At 40.0% G+C, this 21346-nt stretch overlaps 1 protein-coding gene across 4 annotated transcripts in view; it reads right to left on the reverse strand.

The window, feature by feature from the left end:
• The window catches only part of tsnare1 (T-SNARE Domain Containing 1), a 274342-nt gene that overhangs the window by 146876 nt on the left and 106120 nt on the right, over nt 1-21346 (reverse strand). For all 4 annotated transcript variants that reach the window (XM_085472891.1, XM_085472888.1, XM_085472889.1 and 1 more), the window contains exons 3-4: nt 9861-9938; nt 8320-8389 (exon numbers count right to left, since the gene is read on the reverse strand). In XM_085472891.1, coding sequence (XP_085329017.1) covers nt 8320-8389; nt 9861-9938 — 148 coding nt within the window. The remainder of the gene's footprint in view (nt 1-8319; nt 8390-9860; nt 9939-21346) is intronic.

A 21346-nucleotide genomic window follows, 5' to 3' on the forward strand; every position in this document is an offset into this window, starting at 1 on the left:
TCGCGGGGGGCGCTGGAGCCTATCCCAGCTGTCATAAGGCGAGAGGCGGGGTACACCCTGGACAGGTCGCCAGTCTGTCGCAGGGCCAACACACAGGGACAGACAACCATTTGCACTCACATTCACTCGCACATTCACACAATGGCAATTTGGATTTTCCAATTAACCTATCCCCTCAAGCTGCATGTCTTTGGACGGTGGGAGGAAGCTGGAGTACCCGGAGGGAACCCACGCAAACACGGGGAGAACATGCAAACTCCACACAGAAAGACCCCGGCCTGATGTTGGAATTGAACTCAGGACCTTCTTGCTGTGCGGCAACAGTGCTAACCACCGTGCCACCGTGCTGCCCTATATATATATTATATTCAAATCCTTATATTCAAATCATTTTCTGAAGTATCCAGCCATCCAGCAATCGATCCCCAAGTCCTAGCCTTGAAGGCAGCTAAACAGGGATCTACCTCACCAGCCACCACTTCCAGGAGGAACCTGAGGCATCTCTAGCCACACAATATCTCCATGTTCTGGGTCTGTCCTGGGATCTGCTACAAGTAAAACAGTCTGAAAAAATATTCATTACCTTAACAGAATTTTACGTCAGAGTAGCACATGATATAATTTTAAAAATCAATCTTACAACATGACTATACATTGGCTATTCTCCTAAAATTGTGGCATAAAAATATTTCAATTAATTGTAGTCTTGAGCATGTCATATGTTTATTTCCAAAATAGCGTCAGCAGACAGTTAAATGCAGAGGGGAGAAATTTGAATATGTATCTGAAACATCATGGGAAAATGTATGCCTAATAACCTATTTAACGGTACAGTAGACCTATTTTACTTTCTACGAATGCTAATCTGAAAACTTAAAAAAACCCTAATTTTTTTACATTTAAATTTTCCAAATATTCATATTTCAGTCGCTATTGTTCCATATTTGCCAGTAACATAATGTGGAGTTTTGCATCTGCAGAGAGGTTCTCATTCATTTAGGGGCGCTCCCCTCAAACACTGGCCCATTGTACTTTGGCACATTACTGCCAGAACATCTGTGAATGCTTAATATGCTAACAAAGACAATGACACTCAGAGGGTGCTGGCCATTAATCCACTTTTCGCCATGTGCATTTCCACGATTACGGGGCGGGTCGAATTCTATTAAGCAAGAGATTTGGTGGTAGGGGTGAGGGTACCATTCTTACCATAAGCACAAAGAAGACTTGCATTCATTTCAAAGGACAACTGCAGCATATGAGTCTATAGGGCCTTTTTCAGAATTAAGTGGCTTGCGATCAGAGTGCTGTAGTTCTCCACTTGATACTACCGTCCATGATGAAGCAACAGATATTAAAGGTTCTGATGGAAGAAATAATCCCCACCTTTTGATTGGGTTAGCCAGCAGGTTGTCCTGAAAGAATATGCTTTGTGCAATTAGCAAAATAGTTACTACAGGCAGTAAAACTAAAAATGAAACCTTAGAACATTTTCATGTAAAAATGCTTTTTATAGCTGTAGGGAGTTTGAACTTTTTACCCAATTAACCCTTTAAGACCTACCATAGAACCAAGTCCGCCAGAGCTTATATTATATTTTTACATGGTGTGGTGCCATTTTTGGGAGCATTTCAAGTTGCTATACATCAATACAACAATTATAGCCCAGATTTTAATAATATGTATTCATTAAGTGCATAGTAATTACATAAATTGCAAAAAAGTGCAATAAACTACAAAAAAATTGAAAATCGTTTTTGCTTTTCTAACATATATTTCTAGTTAGAGAAATTTAAGAGGTTTATCCCTCAAAACTGTAAATACAAAAAAGTTGCACAAAATAGTTTCCTACCACAGGAAATTTATTTTGAGTGTCTTCATAGTTTTATTTTTGAAATACACCAATTTTTATACACTGCAGGAAAAACGAAAATATATATTATACTGCAAATTTGCAAAAAAGCAGCATCTGCATCAAAATAAACTATTTCCAGCACTGCAATATGAGTCCTAAGCATCCCAGAAATGACACAGAAAGTCATAAAGTCAAACATAACTTTTAAAAACACCAGTATAGGCCCTGATGCCCTGATGGTAAAAAAAAAAAACTACATTTCCGCGAAAATGACGTCACTTCCGGTTTCGGGCAGGTAATGGCGGACATGCAAAAGTTCGCGCTGACGTCTATTCCAACGTAGGAAGTGTTATGAACAGCTGATCGGATCGGCAAAGCGTGTTTCTGGAATATTGTGTTTTTGTTGCTGCAAGTGCTTTTTATGCAGTTTTTGCAAAGCTATATGTAGAAGGAAACCGTGACCGAGGACAAGCTGATGGCATAAGATGTAAGTACAACTCCTCCGGTTTCATATGCAAAAAAATTTATTGCGCCACCTTACGTGGTTGCAGAGCTAATGGGATTTAAAAATAGTTACGTAAAACAGAGCGTGCCCGCTCCGACCGGCTCTAAAGGGTTAAACACTATGTGACTTTCACTTTCCTAAATCTCTGTAATAGAATTGGGGAGGGCAAAGTTAACATGAATAGATAGCTATTCATGATACCTTTACTGTTACTGCTTGAAATATTTCTTAATTACAAATCTGTCTATCTGACCTTTATCAAGTATATGCACAAAATAAAGAATTATTTAAATCTCATGTAAGTATAAATGCTGAATTCGCAAATAGTACAGAATTATAGCCAACTAAATGTTCTTGTGTTTACAAAATAAATTATATTACTAATACTGGCACATTCACTGCTTCTGCACATCAATGTGCTACTTTGTAGTTCAGGCAAGTTTCAATCATCTCTCTGGCTCTCTGTCTTCCTTATTTCACCCCAACCGGTTGCCGCAGATGGCCCGCCCCTCCCTGAGCCTGGTTCAGCCGGAGGTTTCTTCCTGTTAAAAGGGAGTTTTTCCTTCCCACTGTCGCCAAAGAGCTTGCTCATAGGGGGTCATATGATTGTTGGGTTTTTCTCAGTATGTATTATTGTAGGGTCTACCTTACAATATAAAGCGTCTTGAGGCGATTGTTGTTGTGATTTGGCGCTGTGTAAATAAAATTGATTTGAATTGAACCGAACCAGATGTTCAGATCATCTAAAAGGCTAAACTTGGAGGGGTCACGAGACAATTAATGTGAAAGTAAATCACTATAATTTTGAAATATTGAAAGATTTCGAAAGTATTAAACCAAAAATGTTTTTACTTATTATTACTACTAGTATTATCGTTATTATTATTACTTATATTGCTTTGTTTTTAAATGATTAAAGGAGCTACCTGTTTTCTGGTTGTTTTCAAATATACTAGCTTTACTATCGACACTGTTTCAAGGAGAATCAAGTCATTTGACACTGGCATGCCTCATCTACTTCTCAAGCTAAACTTAAGACTTGAGGTTCCCATTCCTACTGTCTGTATAGGCAGTTAATCTCGTTATTTGTGTTTGTGCGACATCTCAAGAGTTGCTCCAGCTTGTCCTCTAGACCCCCTTATAATTTACAAGACAAAGAATACAATTTGTGTCTGTGTTTATCAAGGGTGTTCTGAAGGACAAAGTGAGTGCACAAGTGTTTTCCCCAGTTAGTTTTCCGTTCATTGTCAGGTGAATACACCTTTTACAAAGATGGGAGAAACAACGTTTAACATATGAAGCCCATGTCCTGCTGTGATATTTCCACAGCAGGACAGCTAAGGTGAGGAAGAAAATATCTTCACGGCAGCTACTGACAACAGCTTATGACGGTGTACATGCAAATGAATACTCTATATGCTATAGTAGCTACTGTATGTATTTTTTCATATGTGTACATCTTTATATCACCACATTAAGCTTCTGATTACCCATGTTTACAATGTGATTAGTTGGTTCTGGCAACAAAACCTGCATGAAACTAGTAGGTATTCCTCCACCACAGCATGATAAGGAATGAAAGAGGAAATTAGACTGTGACTTTGAAAGATGCTGACTCAAGCAAGCTTAATCAGAGAGAATAGTGGGGGATGTATTTCATTTCCCTTTTCTTACAGTGGAGTTAAGTTCTGGAAATGGCTTCACAGGCAGTATAAAGAATAAGAATAGTTATTCTCTATGTAGACATGGGTACATCACTATTGTTTTAATCTTTTCTATAGTAGAGGCTCCTATATGGGGACCTGACCTTATCTGGTCTTAAACCACAATTTTAAAATATGCTGAGTGTGGAAAATTCAAAAAAGGACCACCTTGTTCTGCTACGATAATGTGGTTTGGTCTAATTTCCCGCAGAAGCAGATAATTGTCCAGTTTTAGATACCAACAAATCTGCACTTGAAGCTTGGCGTGTTACAGTGTGCAGATTAGGCAGACTTTCATTATATACATGATAAAAGGAGCTAAATGAAAGGACTGAAAAACAGGCAAAGTAAGTTAAAATTCACTGTTCACTGGGATGGATAAGTGGTCCAAAAATTAAAAAAAAAAAAACCCTCATCATCATAAATGATCAATCAGGAGTGACAGTACCTTAAACCTGTGCATCGGGGGTCAGATGCAGAGCGTGAATTTGTGTGTAAGTGAGCCATGTCTGTGGCTTTGACAAAACTGCATTAACTGATGTTTGAAAGTAGGCTGAAATGGCAGGTAAGAACTTTCTGACAGGTTTAATAACATCATTGTCACTGACTCACGATTGTAAGGATGGTATTTACTCTCTATTTACTCTTTATGGTTTTGATGAGTCAGCAAAAAGCATGTTCATATAAAACATTGGGGTTTGGTTTTAGGCAACAAAGCTGCATGAGGTAACCTGTGGACATCAGCTTTTGATATTTTTCCAGAGTGAGAAAGATTTCTAGTAAATTTCCAGAGATTCCAGAGTGCATTTTCTGTGGCTGATGTAAGGCCAGTTTCACCTGAAAATCACTCTCACAACAGGATAAAGACTACATACCACAACGTCAGCAAACTTAATTTGTGCTGTTTTTTGAGTTTATATGTTGCTAGGCTAAGTTTTGAGCAAATTGTGTAGCTTTAAAGATGTTTGATTGGCTTTCCATTGTCCTTATCCTCCTGTAACTATAAAGTTGGACCCACATCCTTTTTCCTTTTACTTCCTCGATACAAGCAGCTTCCTAAATTGTTTTTCTGTTAGTGCTGATCTTGTGTGAGATTTTTATGTGCTGCACTACTCTCCCCTATAGAGATTGACAGACCACGTGACTTTCGCGCATTGCATGCCGGGAACTCGTGGCAAAACAATCCAAGTACCTGCATCAAATGCAAACGTTCATTCTTCGGTTCCAATAAATTCTTTCTTTTTCTTTGCCCCCCAAAAAGGTATGTACAAAACGAAGGAGAACAATGCCGGTCCGTACAAAGACAGACTTGATGAAAAGTCAAAGAAAAGATACGAGGAAAAAAAAATCAAAGGAGTGAAAGGGTCAGACCCTTACGAGCACACAGAGGGACAAAAGACGTTAGCGTGCTGCCCAACTTTCACCACGCTCATATTTATAATCATACGGTTCTTGGAGTGAGTGCATACACTCATGAAGTTTAGTAACTTCAGGTCACTGCAACAAGCCCAGGTACAGTTTACCGACGGATGGGTGCAGGACCTTGAAATGCACCGTGTAGAAAGTAAAGACCATCGTACGTATCATAAGTTTACCAGTCTCACAAATCGTCGTCATAAATACACATTCCTTAACCGTTTATTAATAGGACCTTTGAGCTCAACGGTAATTAATTAGTAGTGGAAATAATTTCTGGTAGCATTACAGAAATGTAGCAGTGACAATAATATTGTATGCTGTAATCGTACTGGACAATTAGTGATACAAAAAACTGTTTTATCCTGTGAATAAAAGTATATGTTTTTGTCAATGTACCATAATAACAGAAGTGAAACGCAATATTGTGTCAGGACAATTCACTATTTATGCACAATAAACAAAGGAGCATAGCGCGACAATTTCTGTTCAGCGCCAGACTTGCTTGTAACCTATATCACCAGTTATGTTATGAAAGTGACGTATTAACTACTAAAAAACTCTGACCTTCGTGTAAATGCTTGGAGCAGACTAACCTGTGAGCTGGAGTGTTCTGGGACGTTATATTTGATCTTTGAATGGCTGCAATCCAGGCCATCCGTCGCGTCTTTGTTACTTCGGAAACATGGCTCGAACAATTTCTCTTCAACGACGTAATCCGATAACAACCGATCTCTTTACCCGTCGGCTTCCCGTGGCTGTCATGCGACCGGCTATTGCAGTTAATAATACAACAGCTTCTTGCCATTTTTTGTGTTTCTTTTTATCGCTGTATAACTGATTTCAATTGAAAGCCTGCGTGCGCTAGTACCGCTTGCCACGAGTTCCTAGAATTCTTTGCGGTTTTACCCCTGAGTGATGTCACATTTTCAATCTCTATAGACACTTTCCAATATAAATCCTACACTGTACTTTTTTCATCCTGAAGAAGTCACTGAATCCGTAAATAGCCCAGTTTTCTTTGGTTAATGTGTGGTCATTACTAGAATTTGTTAGGAGTTGGGTTCTGGTTATGTGGTGTTTTTGTCTGTATGTGTTTTTTGGTGCCTCCCTTTTTGTATAGGTAGGCGGGGCAGTGAGTCACTGAACCTGGCACACCTGTTACTCATCAGATGCTTTCCTCAGAAGTGTTCTTTAGGAGCTACCTGACAGAAGACTAGTGTCGGAGTATTGGCGTTTTTTTGGAGCGTCTGAAATTCTGCCCCTGCCTGCTGGAGCCCTTGGATTATTTTGGTGACTGTAAGTTTTGTTTCCTCCCTAGGATTTTGCCTCGACTGGTTTGTTTTCCGTCTGGAGGTTTTGGCATCAAACAGTACCAAATCGAGTGCACTACCTGTGTGTGTTTTCATCACCTGCACGTCCTGGCTCTGCGTCCCCATTCATACACTGTATATATTTTGTCCTTGTAAATACCTCCCCCTCACTGTAAATAAACTGTCTTCACCGCAACTCTGCCTCCGTGCGTTCTGCTTCCTGGGTCCATCTGCATTTACCATAACAGAATTAGGTGAAAGTAAAATTATAATTTTACTTTCTTCCAGCATTTTTAACTTCCCTTTAACTATATTTTATAGCTGCAGTACCTAATGCCTTTCACAAAAAAACTTGATGTTCAGATAAGGCTTGTTGTTTAAAAGGCTCCTGACCACATACTACAGTATAACATACTCAATTCTTCAACATTGTGTGTTATTAAAAATGGAGAAATGGCTGACATTTGAGCCATGTTCTTGGTTTTTGCTTTTTTCAGATCAACACTTTCATGCTAACCTTACAAGTACTGCCTTTATTTAAAATGCATCTAAGTCAATAGAATCCCAGGAGGAAAACAACAGTTCAATAGGCATTTACAACAAAAATAACAGGTCAGTCAATAGCCCCTTGTCAAGAATGCTCCACATGGTGCCTGCTTTGTGTAATAAATGTACAAAAGATGTTCTTATTGTTAAATGTCAAAGTAAAGCGCTTTTTTTGTTTATTAGTTATGTAGAATATAAGAGTTGCAAAAAAATAAAGCAACAGTGTGGTCACAAAGAGGTCAAGAGGTATGTTGTTCGTTTTCACCGGATAATTGCTAATTAAAGCCTTTACCCCTTGCAGTGGCAGAAAACTTTAGAATCAGCAGACTGGCAAGGTGAAAGCATTGGCCAAAACCATAATGTCATTAAGCATGCTCTTTGTGAATGTGCCCATAATATGCAAAATGAATCACTTTGTGCCTAACTTTATCACTGGTGACAGCAGATAACTGTTGCATCCACAAAATATGCCAATCAAAACAGAAGCATCTAGATAATGAGCTCTAAAAGTTACATTTCTGACAAACTACAAAGCCTCTTGAACAAACAGTGAGAACAACTGAATAACACAAACCACCATACTGGATGCAATTTGCATCAGTCGGAGGCGCCGCATCAATACCGTGCAAGGAAAATGGGAAGTTGAAAATAAAAGCAGCCAAGCATTGTCAGTAAGTCTCCAAGGCGATCATAAAAAAGTGTTCAATAGAATTGATGACATGCCAGCAATCACAGTGGGATGTAATGCATTTTAAACAGATGCAATCATCTTAGATTGGACACTTTGTCATCAGTGTTGAATCTGGTAATTGCTGGCAGCTCAACTAAAAAAGAACAATCAATACATAAGAGGGTGGTGAAACAAAAAGAAAATAAGCACTTTTCTGGACAGCGGAGATAAATGTAACTCTTACACTGAAGTGGACCAGCAAGTATGTAGAATCAAAGTATGTGGTTTTATATGGCGTGAGTGCTACTCACAGACTCTGTCGGAGCTCTGCGGTATCTCTAGACGTTCCCAGTGACTGAAGATTTTTCTCTAGTGTGACCACTGGAGGAACAAATGGATGATACAAATGTTAAGAGGTGTATTCAGGCCTCACAAATACTCTTTCACACTTGATTTGAAAGAAAAACTTCGCTGAAATTTGAATCATTTCAACATCTATTCTGTCCCTGTTAAGTCTCTGTTAAGGTAGATAAAATGTCTTATCAAGATGATCCCAATCCTAAGCAAAAGTAGTTCACTTCAACTCTCACACTGTTTCCACACTTAGCTGTATTTTTAGATACCCTTAACTCAACTTTAAATCTGACCAAACCAAATTAACATTTTATCTTCAAATTAACAGAATTTAAACTGATTAAACTACTTAACCATTATTGAATTTTTCAGGATATTATTACTACTTGATCTGACCTCAATTCTAAATTAAACCCATAAAATTTTTTAACTTGATGTGTAAATTAGGTTGAAATAAAACCCAGCTACTAATCTTTCATCCTTAGTTTTAAAAGTACCACTTTTAAAACTCAAACCTAAAACCAAAATATAAATTTGCCTTAACTCAAATATAAATCTGTTGTTAGTCATAATCTTTAAATAACCTCAGACTAAACTTAGCATTAAATTAACCCAAAAATATTATCAAAGCTAAAACACAGAGGATACAGTATGGCATTATCTCTCACTAAATGGAAACCAAGCTATAACTTTTATACCATATGCAGCATTTTCATATTTCAGTTCACATCTAATAAATAGTGAAATGGTAAATGGCCTGTATTTGTGTAGCGCTTTACTTAGTTCCTAAGGACCCCAAAGCTGTAGCCACAGCTGCCCTGGGGCGCACTGACAGAGGCGAGGCTGCCAGACACTGGCGCCACTGGGGCGCCTCTGACCAGTAGGCAACGGGTGAAGTGCCTTACCCAAGGACACAACGACCAAGACTGTCAGAGCCGGGGCTCGAACCGGCAACCTTCCGATTACAAGATGAAGTGCCAACTCTTGAGCCACGATCGCCCCAGTGATGGCCTTGATCTTAAATCCAGAATTAATGCCAAAGTAAACATGAAACTTATTTCAACCATGAATTCAAACATAGCTCTGAAATGAAAAGTTTCAGAAGAAATTGAAGTTAATTTCAATTTCCAAAACTACTCTGTAAAGTTTTGATCCTATCAGTATTCCAAGACACATTGACTAATCTTAAATTGGATTTTTATCCACAAACCTACTCTAATTTTAAAAACCAATGACCCCAATTCCAAATTTAAGCCATGCCAGTTTTAAATGTTACAATTTAACCCTAATATAGTCCTCATTGTAATTCTAACCTCTAATCTAATTTTATCTAATCTTAATATCGAAGCAATACATTTAACCCTAATCTCACAAAACTAGTGTGGCCTGATCTGTGTTCAGACATAGACATAGACTAATGGTAGAATTCATAACAGAGCACTACTAAAAATATACTTATTCAGTAGTTTTTAAAATAAAGCACAGACACTCATTTTACCATTGGCGTTGATCTGGAAGATATTGGAGGAGGTCTCCTGAAACACATCTTGCAGTTCTGAGGGGCTGACCTGTGTGGCTTTAGAAAAAAAACAAAACATAATATGAGCACACACTTCTTAGCTCAGTGAAGCATGGAGCAGACAACATTGTAACAGCAGGAATGACAGCAATGAACCAAAAACCAAAACAATATCTAGGTTTGAACATTTCCACAAGAGTCTGTCTGTCCAGTGGGTTGGATTTTCTCATTGCCTCACTGTAGAACTGTGGCATCTGAGGTACTGGAACGGGTTTGTTTTTATCCCGCTTCTATGTTGTAATATATGCCAACACAACAGATGCACTTTTTTTTTTGCCTCAACCAGAGCCACGGGACAAATGACAAGCAACAATGGCCTGAAGATGCCCCCCACGACTGGCTGGTAGAATGCCACATTCTTCAGATTTCATGAAAAAGAGCAACCAGTGCCTGATCTGAATTGGTTTGGTTGACAAGACTATTGTTGGTGACAACCAGAATATACCGTTAATAGGAATACAAAGGATTCATCAGTTGGACTTTGGCAAATGGCTGGTTATGTACTTAGCATTGAGAAACTGTTTAAAAATTCTTCATTATCAGTAGGACTTTTTTGAGACCAAGCTGACCTGTCAAAATGAGATCAACAAACAAATATAAAGAATTTAAAGAACTGTCACATTGAAGTTGAATTAATTAAGTAATGATATATCATTAAAGTGTGTTATAGTAGAGGAACTGACATTTGCATGAATTATAATAATAGACTGTACATTGTTATGATAGTGAATAGAATTGGAAAATGAATGGACATCAAAGACTGCAGGAGCCTCTTAGGTACAATCTAACTGCAGTGATGATGATAGTCTGGACAGGGAAAATGACATGGCACTAAGCCACAGGCTGGCTGTGGGAGTTGAGAGTCTGCTGTATAAGTTATATGGGCAGAGCTATTTTCCTTGTTCAAAAGCACATGTCATTGCAAATGACAGGGAGGATTAATGGCCCGGTGCCATTACAGCAGGCTGAGATCAACATCACAACCTGCATAAGCTTCTCACGCCAGCCATTTCACCCATCCTTTTGTCAGATACTGCAGCCAGAAATGACTGCAATTGGCTTTTTTCCCTAGTGATATGGTCAAAATTATAGAGGTATAGAGAAAAGGTAGAGGTGTTAGAAAGCTCTAAAGTCAAAGGATAAGAGGAGCGGGGGATCAAATATTGGCATGAAATAAGGAGAGACATGCAGATAGAGGTGAAGTCAGAGACAAACCAAGGAAACAGATATTCATGGTGCGAACCAGAGCAAGAACTAGGAGACCTCCCTTTAGATCACAAGTCATTAACTGTACCCACTGAGCTACACTGACAAATCGTGCAGGCAATAACATGCTGGCATGTAGTCAATTGAGCAGTGTTACAAGATTCTGATACATTTGGAAATGGGTCATTTTTCAACTGAAAGACCCTTAATGCATTTTAATGTTAGCTCAGCAGACACACACATACACATCTTAACACAAGCATTGTCCACCTTGGCCCACAGTGGACTGCCCATAGAGTGGGTGACCAGTGCTGGCATGAAGTTTAGGGGCCCTATAGAAAGTATGCCTGCCCTCTGTACACAGGAAGACTAGGGGAAGGGATACTGGGGGCACACTGCAAATGTACTGAGGGCAAATCATATAATACTGAGTAAACTGTGGAGCTAAGCACTGTACTCAGTTTTCAACAATGAGTGCAGTTTTAATTTATATCTGCAGTACAGCAGATATATAAACTTGTCTGGTCACGCAAATCCAAAATAATTGTGCTTGTTCAAAGTAGAATTGGTAGTTTGCAATGGTTTAAACACTAAAATGTATTCAGTCAGTGAGTGAAAACTGTAACAGTACAGTTACAAACAAATACTATCTGGCTTACCAAATAACACACCAAAAGTTATGCTAGTTATGTGTTTTTAATGAAAAGCAGTAGCAACTTAATAGAGTGGTCTGGAAAAAGTAAAGAGCACACTGAACCCCCTTTAGTGTCAATAACAGTTTTGTATAGTTTCGAAGACTTTTTAGAAATTCTGACAAATCCAAAAAGTTTGCAATTATTTTTCTTGTAACTGTTCATCAAAAGACAAACTCTGCAATGGCATCAGTGCTATTCATTGTCTAGTCCTTCTGCTGCTTCACCCATACCAGCTTCTAGTATTGCAGATCTTTGAATTTATCGAAGCTTCATACTCAGGTTGCCCTAGATGCCCTATTTTACAGCGTCAAAGAGAATAAGAGAATATACAATACAGGAGAGGTATCTAAGTACAGAGAACCTCAGTAACTAAACCTTCGTTCTGTCTCAAACAGCATGTTATTAATTTAAATTTATTAGAGTTACTTTATTAGTTTTATAGGCCTGTAGTACAGGTGTGTGAGGTAATTCAAGCCTTGATAGTGGTTCAATTTAGGGTCGTCATCAGTGTTTTTGTAATCATTTCATGCTTTTATTTTATAGCATATTTAAAAAATGCCTAAAGTTTCCAATATTTTGACTGTTTGGGTATAGTTTTTCTTTATTTTTACTCCTTTCTACATTGTAGATACATACTGAAGATATTAAATATATGAAGCAAAATATATGGAATTATGTAGCAAAGAAAAAAATTATTAAATAACTCTAAATATGTCCTATATTTTAGATTCCTCAAAGTAGCCACCCTTTGCTTTGTTCACAAACCCTTGGCCTTCTCTCAATGAGCTTCATAATGTAGTCACCTGAAATGGTTTTCACTTCACAGGTGTGCTTTGTCAGGGTTCATTTGTGGAATTTCTTACCTTCTTTATGGGGTTGGGACCATCAGTTGTGTGGCCAGAAGCCTATTTGACAACTGTTAGAATTCATACTATGGCAAGAACCAATCAGCTAAGTACAGAGAAATGACAGCCTATCATTACCCTAAGAACTGAAGGTCAGTCATCCTGGAAAATTGCTAAAACTTTGAATGTGTCCCCAATGTGTCCCTCGCAAAAACAATCAGGCGCTGTGATGAAACTTGCTCACATGAGGAGCGCCCCAGGAAAGGAAGACCAAGAGTCACCTCTGCTGCTGAGTATAAATTAATCCGAGTCACCAGATTTAGAAATGGCAAATTAACAGCAGCTCAGATTACAGCCCAGATAAATGGCACACAGAGTTCCAGTAGCAGCCTTGCTAGGAAACCACTACAAAGGAAAAGCAACAAGCAGAAGAGATTTGTTTGAGCCAAGAGTGGAATGGTCATAAGACCAGTTTCATTTCAATTTCAATTTTTTTATTTATACAGCACCAAATCACAACAACAGTCGCTCAAGGTGCTTTATATTGTAAGGTAGACCCTACAGTAACACATACAGAGAAAAACCCAACAATGACCCCTTATGAGCAAGCACTTAGGTGACAGTGGGAAGGAAAAACTCCCTTTTAACAGGAAGAAACCTCAGGCAGAACGACGCCCTACTGGGGTGAGAGAAGCAAGACAGGACAAAAGACATGCTGTGGAAGAGAGATTAATAACAAGTATGATTCAGTGCAGAGAGGTCTATTAACGCAAAGAAATACTCAATGCATCATGGGAATCCCCCAGCAGCCTGCACCTGTTGGAGCATAACTAAGGGAGGATTCAGGGTCACCTGGTCCAGCCCTAACTATATGCTTTAGCAAAAAGTAAAGTTTGAAGCCTAATCTTAAAAGTAGTGATAGTGTTTGCCTCCTGAATCCAAACTGGAAGCTGGTTTCACAGAAGAGGGGCCTGAAAACCGAAGGCTCTGGAATAATATTCTTGTCAGTTTTTATTCATATTTATGTTTAAAAAACATTGTTTTAGTGTGTTGAATAAATGTTTATCTTGTTTGGCTCGTGGCCTAAAGTGTGCCTTGAGTTTTGGCCCCCTGTGCAATTGAGTTTGACACCCCTGGCCTAAGGGAAGCATGTATAATGTAAACAGAATTGGTCCTAGCACTGAACCCTGTGGAACACCATAATTGACCTTAGTGTGTGAAGAGGTCTCTCCATTTAAATTAACAAATTGGAGTCTATTAAATAGATACAATAAAAACCACTACAGCGCATTACTTGTAATAACTACAGCATGCTCTAATTGCTGTAATAAGATATTAACCCTAACATATATATGAATAGGATGAGGGACCTATGGATTCTTCGATACCCAACATCCACAATGACGGCGAAACAACTAGTAGCTCAGTGTTCCAACATTCGAAAGAAGGGACTGCTCTCACAGCTAGAGATTGACGAGGTACAACACAAATGCTACAGCAAGGAGGAGTCAGGACGCCAGGTCAGCCCCAAGTGCGATAGGAGAAGGATCGTTGAGTGCGAGAGGAACTGACCTGAAAAATAGGATCATGGCCAAGCTTGAAACCTGGATCCCCCGTAGCCGGTTACCAAGATTACGTGAAGTACCCTAAGAAGGTCTGCTAGATGATGTTAATGCAGCACTACGGACAATACCTACAACCACGATTACCGACACTAACAAGCTGATCTACAATATAGCAGCAGTGATCAGTGAGATGCTTGGCTACAAGTTGAACAGTCACAAGGGGCAGTACCCTCCATGGAGAAGGAGACTAGAGGGCAAGATCAAAGTAGCACGGAGGGAGGTTAGCCAACTAACAGAGTTGCAGAAAGGTGCGACAAAGAAGGTGCATAAGAAATACAGCAAGCTGTCCATACCTGAGGCCTTGGAAACTGCCAAGCAAAGACTCATAGCCTTGGCCAGCCGCTTGAGGAGGTACACCAGAGAGATAGAAGGCAGGAGAATAAACCAGCTGTTCCCCACAGAACCGGCAAAGGTGTACTCTCAGTGGCAAGGGAACAATAATAATAAGAGAACAGCACCACCAAGGCTGGAGACGGAGCAATACTGGAAGAGCATATGGGAGAAGGACGCAACCCATAACGGCAATGCTCAGTGGCTAGTGGATCTGAGGGCAGACCACAGCGACCTCCCTGAACAGGGTCCAGTAACCATCACAGTGGCAGATATCCAAGAAAGGGTCTCCAGTATGAAGAGTTGGACAGCACCAGGGCCCGACATGGTTCACGCCTACTGGCTAAAGAAGCTGACTGCACTCCACGAGCGTCTGGCAGCACAAATGAACCAGCTGCTAGTTAACGAGAGACACCCGGAATGGCTAACCAAAGGTCGGACGGTCCTGATCCCCAAGGACCCCAAGAAGGGACCGGTCCCCTCCAACTACCGACCAATAACCTGTCTCAGTACTACATGGAAGCTTCTGTCGGGCATCATATCGGCTAAGATGAACAGGCACATGGGTCAATACATGAGCGGGACACAGAAAGGAATTGGCAAGAATACCAGAGGCGCAAAACACCAGCTACTGGTAGACAGAACAGTCAGCCGAGACTGCAAGACCAGACTGACCAACCTGTGCACTGCCTGGATTGATTACAAGAAGGCCTATGACTCAATGCCCCACAGCTGGATACTGGAATGCCTAGAATTGTACAAGATCAATGGGACCCTAAGAGCCTTCATCAGGAACTCAATGGGGATGTGGCGTACAACACTAGAGGCCAACTCCAAGCCCATAGCACAAGTCACCATCAAGTGCGGGATCTACCAAGGAGATGCTCTGTCCCCACTGCTGTTCTGCATAGGCCTGAACCCCCTCAGTGAGATCATTAACAAGACTGGCTACGGATACCGACTACGGAACGGAGCAGTTGTCAGCCACCTCCTGTACATGGATGACATCAAGCTGTATGCCAAGAGTGAACGAGACATCGATTCACTGATCCACACTACCAGGCTATACAGCAATGACATTGGAATGTCGTTCGGACTGGAGAAGTGTAGTCGGATGGTAACAAAGAGAGGGAAGGTAGTCAGAACTGAGGGGATTGAACTAGCAGAAGGCAACATTGCAGACATAGAGGACAGTTACAAGTACCTGGGGATCCCGCAAGCGAATGGGAACCATGAAGAGGCCGCTCGAAAAGCTGCAACCACCAAGTACCTGCAGAGGGTCAGGCAAGTCCTGAGGAGTCAGCTGAATGGTAAGAACAAGATCCGGGCCATCAACACGTACGCCCTGCCCGTGATCAGGTACCCTGCTGGGGTAATAGGCTGGCCAAAGGAAGAGATAGAAGCCACTGACATAAAGACAAGAAAGCTCCTTACCATGCATGGAGGGTTTCACCCCAAGTCCAGCACCCTGAGGCTGTGCGCTAAGTGGAAGGAAGGGGGCCGGGGACTGGTGAGTGTCAGCACCACAGTCCAGGATGAGACAAGGAACATCCAAGAATACATTGGGAAGATGGCCCCAACTGACCGAGTGCTCAGTGAATACCTCAGGCAGCAGAAACCCAAGAAAGAGGAGGGAGACGAGGAACCATCATGGAAGGACAGGCCCCTGCACGGTATGTACCACCGGCAGATAGAGGAGGTGGCTGATATCCAGAAATCCTACCAGTGGCTGGACAAAGCTGGACTGAAAGACAGCACAGAGGCACTAATCATGGCAGCACAAGAACAAGCTCTGAGTACAAGATCCATAGAGGCTATCACACCAGGCAAGACCCCAGGTGCAGGCTGTGTAAAGATGCCCCAGAGACAATCCAGCACATAACAGCAGGGTGCAAGATGCTAGCAGGCAAGGCATACATGGAACGCCATAACCAAGTGGCCGGCATAGTGTACAGGAACATCTGTGCTGAGTATAACCTGGAAGTCCCGAGGTCAAAATGGGAGATGCCCCCAAGGGTGGTGGAGAATGACCGAGCTAAGATCCTGTGGGACTTCCAGATACAGACGGACAAAATGGTGGTGGCTAACCAACCGGACATAGTGGTGGTAGACACACAGAAGAAGACGGCCATAGTGATCGATGTAGCGGTTCCGAATGACAGCAATATGAGGAAGAAGGAACACGAGAAGCTGGAGAAATACCAAGGGCTCAGAGAAGAGCTCGAGAGGATGTGGAGGGTGAAGGTAACGGTGGTCCCCGTGGTAATCTGAGCACTAGGTGCGGTGACTCCCAAGCTAGGCGAGTGGCTCCAGCAGATCCCGGGAATAACATCGGAGATCTCTGTCCAGAAGAGCGCAGTCCTGGGAACAGCTAAGATACTGCGCAGGACCCTCAAGCTCCCAGGCCTCTGGTAGAGGACCCGAGCTTGAAGGATAAACCGCCCGCAGGGGCGTGCTGGGTGGTTTTTTATTTTATTTTATTTTTTTTAAAATATATATATATATACACACACAAAATTAGCAGAAAGAAAAAGTAGAAAGAGTCAGAAACAGACAGGGAAAGAACACAGAGGGAGACAGATATATGAACAGCCAGAAAGAACACAGTGTTCTTTCATCAGTGGTAATTCATTACTTGTAATTAATTTTGTGTTATTTATACAATATGGAGTTAATCTGGTATTTTGTGAAGCAGTACTCTGCTGTAAATATGAAAAAGGTAGAGTTAAAAAAAAGCCCACCTATCTTATCCATATGAATAGATAAAAGTACATAAGGAGAACTTGGGTCCTTCCACTTTTCCATTTTCCTACTTTCCCCCCCAAAAATGAGCTTTTACTTTTTATGACTTGCTCACAGATTTGTTTTAACAAAAACTTATATTTTTTACATTTATTTCTCTTTTCTATATGGATTTGCATATTAACAGATGCCCTTATCTGTTACCGAACTCTTCCTCATTCCCTGCTTTGAAAGAAACATAATATAATATATTAGTATATTATATTAGCATAATATATTAATATTAGAACACACACTTAAGATTCAAGAGGCCATCCTTCCAAAACATGATAGCACAAAAAAGAACAAAACTAACCTGTGTAAACTAAATTCAAGTAAGCAAAAAACATTAGCTTAATGTTAGTGTTAGATTAATGGGAGCAAGTCAATATGGAGATTCTCATAATTACTTTGAACATGTTCTCATGTTTTTGCAGTGTTTATTTCCTCACCTTTAAGATGCTTATTTTTTAATGAGTAACCCCAGTCTGTGGAAAAAAATGAAGTTACACCATAGCTCAATGTATTTTATTTAAATAAAAGTGATAAAACCCAGAGCAAGAATGACAGGCCTTGGTCATTTAAATAACACACAAAATTGATTAAAATAATTTAACAGTATTTTGTGAGTCCTACCCTTTTGGTAGGACTCCTGATTTCCCCCTCTGCATTGGGGTGTGCCCCAAGGATCTATCCTTGGGCCATCACTCTTCTGGCTGTGTTCACTCCCTCTTGGCACGATATTTTGAAAACATAAAGTATCTTTTCACTTGTATGCTGATGATTGTCAGCTTTATTTATCTTTTAGCCACCATACTTCTCCCTGTCAATCTTTACTTGACTGTCTCAGTGACGTTAAACTGTGGATGGCAAATAACTTTTTAAATTTTAATGATCATAAAATGGAAGCAATTTTATTTGGCCCGCATCGCTCTATTGTTTCTCCAGATGCAGATTTCAGTGTTTTGACCTACCATCTGAAAAGTTCAATTGTAAATCTTGGTGTGAATTTTGATTCCGCACTTACCTTTGTTGGTCATGTAAATGGGGTGGTAAAATCAGCTTTTTTATCAACTCAGACACCTATCGAAGGTCAAGCCTTTTCTTTCCAAATGTAATTTGGAAACTGTTATTCATGCCTTTATTACCTCACGTTTGGACTATTGCAATTCCCTTTTAATTGGGGTTGGGTACCCTGACGCTTGCAATTAGTGCAAAATGCGGCAACACGTTTTTTAACTGGTAGAAGGAAATTTGACCGCATCACTCCGGTTCTGGCTTCACTACATTGGCTTTCTATTGTTTTTAGGATCCGTTTTAAAGTCCTTTTATTAGTTTTTAAATCTTTAAACCGTCTGGCCCGTGTTTATTTATCCAATTTGTTGAAGCCTCATGTTCTTACCAAGGTTATTATCGTTAACGAAAACTAACGACATAACGAAAACTAGAAGTGAAAAAAAATTTTCGTTAACGGAAATAAAAATATAAACAAAAAAAGGAAAACTAACTAAAACTGTAATGAGTGTTCACAAAACTAACTAAAATTAACTGAATTTATAGCAAAAATGTGTTTAGTTTTCATTGATGTGTGCGTGTCATACAATAGGCAAGGGTAAAAATGAAGTTTAGTTTCCAGATTTTTTTCTTGCCGTCTAATTATGCCAGCAGGTGGCAGTACGTTAGTCAAGTCGTCTGTGTTGCTGCTCCGTCCTCGCGCAGAATCTTGTCAGGAAAAGTCGGAAGAAAGCGCCAGAGTCCAATTTGGGATTACTTTGAATATGACTGTGTTTTGGATAAAGCAAGTGTCTTGTAGTGGAAAGAGACAAATTATGAGGGACATTTCTAAAGGGAAAAAAATCCCACAAACCTTAAAGTGCACTTGAAAAGCTCGCACAAGAAGGCTAACCTAGCTTACCTTGAGAAGGTAAGGGAGCACACTCAACCCTCATCCCAGAAAACAGAAGCTAACCCCAGGCAAGGCAGAGTGATGCATCCCGAGACAACAGGATGGGGACATCTACATAACTGTGTGAGTCAATTGCCTTCAAAAAGTTTATCAATTCACTTGAACCAAAATTACGAACACCCGGTGCTGCAAGAGTTAATAGTCTCATTGGGGCCAAGATATACATTTTATAGTTGCCTGGTATCAATGGTTGTTCATCTGCCTTTATTTATTTATTTATTTATTTATTTAAAGAACCCATAGGTGGGAATGTGAGTTGTCTGTCTCTGCGTGTTAGCCCTGCAACAGACAGGCGACCTGTCCAGGGTGCAGGGTATGGTAGCTGGAATAGCAACATACCCAAGGATAAGCAGAAGAGAATGACTGATATGATGAAACTGGGATTTTGTTACACTTAATTATTGCAAACACGACTAAAGCTATAACTGAAACTAATCAAAACTAAACTGAAACTAAGGATTTAAAAAAAAAAAAAAACTAAACTAGCAAACAATTGGTAAAAACTAATTAAAACTGATATAAAATTGAAAATCTGAAGTTAAAACTAAATAAAAATAAAAACTAATGAAAATTGCAAAACTATTAAAACCCTGGTTCTCACTCGCTCGCTCCGTTCAGCCGATCAATTGCTGCTGTCAGTCCTTAAGTCGCGGCTGAAACTCAGAGGAGATCGAGCTTTCTCAATTGCGGCTCCGATGCTTTGGAACAACCTTCCCCTTCATATTAGACAAACGTTTTCAGTGCAGTTCTTTAAGTCCAGATTGAAAATCTGTTTTTATTCACTGGCTTTTAACTCGGCGGGAAACTTACATGCCTCCTGTTATTTTATACTATATTTTGCTTTTCTTTGTTTTTGCGTTGTTCAGCACTTTGGTTTTAAAGTGCTAAGATGATGATGATGATGATAGTATTTCTGCTCAGGAGGAATACTACTTTTTGCATTCTTCTTGATGTTTATTAGTAGTTGGAAGACACTGACATAATGACTCTAACAATTGCTATAAAATACAGACAAGAATGTCACTCAAAAGAAAAAAACTCAAATCAACTCAAATCCTATCAGAAAGTTCATCTCTTTTAAAAATATGAACTTGTAACTTTCACTCTTAGTTATTTTACCAATAAAATCATATGAGCTCCTAAGGAATCCATCAGCATTGACTTTTTTCAGCCCCCCTCAAAATGATTGAAAAATAGGGGTCAATACCAAAAGCTCCATTAAAGTAACAAAATCACCAATACTTAAACCAGTGCAGGACTCCTGCGGTTGTTGCCTCCCTATATATATGTGTGTGTGTGTGTGTGTGTGTGTGTGTGTGTGTGTGTGTGTGTGTGTGTGTGTGTATGTATGTAGCTCATACTACCCATTCACTAAATGAGCCACAGTTAGTTTCATTTGAATGAAGTTCAGCTAAATAAGATCTGATGCCTACTCTGGGTTATTGCTTCCATACAAGCAGCAAATGAAATGCAAAAATTATGCATTTTGGCAAGATTTCTCTTTGGATTAATTTGGTTAAACATATAGCAAGTTGTGGAAGTGCTGGGATTTATTTTTTATCACAGTGTATTGTGGAGAGGTTTTGGAGGTAGACTGTTACTCTCATAATATTAGGCATTACAGAGAGAGGCCCCTTCTCTAAGGAATATGAAGGGGAGGGTTGCTAGTGGAGGCCTCAGGTACATACATTTGTGAGCCTGACTCTGTTAGAAAAAAAAAGTTGTAAATTTCTGGGTTAGAGGAGCTCTTCCCCCTTTTCTTATCCTCTTTATGCAGGTCTGATGGAGGGTAAGAGGTGGTTGCCATGGTGATGGGCGAAGTGGCGTCTCCAAATAAGGAGATGCCCAGAAAGCTGCAGAAGAAACTGAAGTCTGAGCCAACATCAGGCATACCCATATGGAAAAGAAATAGTAAAAACCTATATGTGATTTACTCATGAAAGTGGCCACTTTCTCA

This window comes from Copadichromis virginalis, linkage group LG11 (assembly GCF_057382275.1).
Source record: "Copadichromis virginalis isolate Kocher_CV1m ecotype Utaka linkage group LG11, C_Virginalis_male_GT1.1, whole genome shotgun sequence".
NCBI lineage: Eukaryota > Metazoa > Chordata > Actinopteri > Cichliformes > Cichlidae > Copadichromis > Copadichromis virginalis.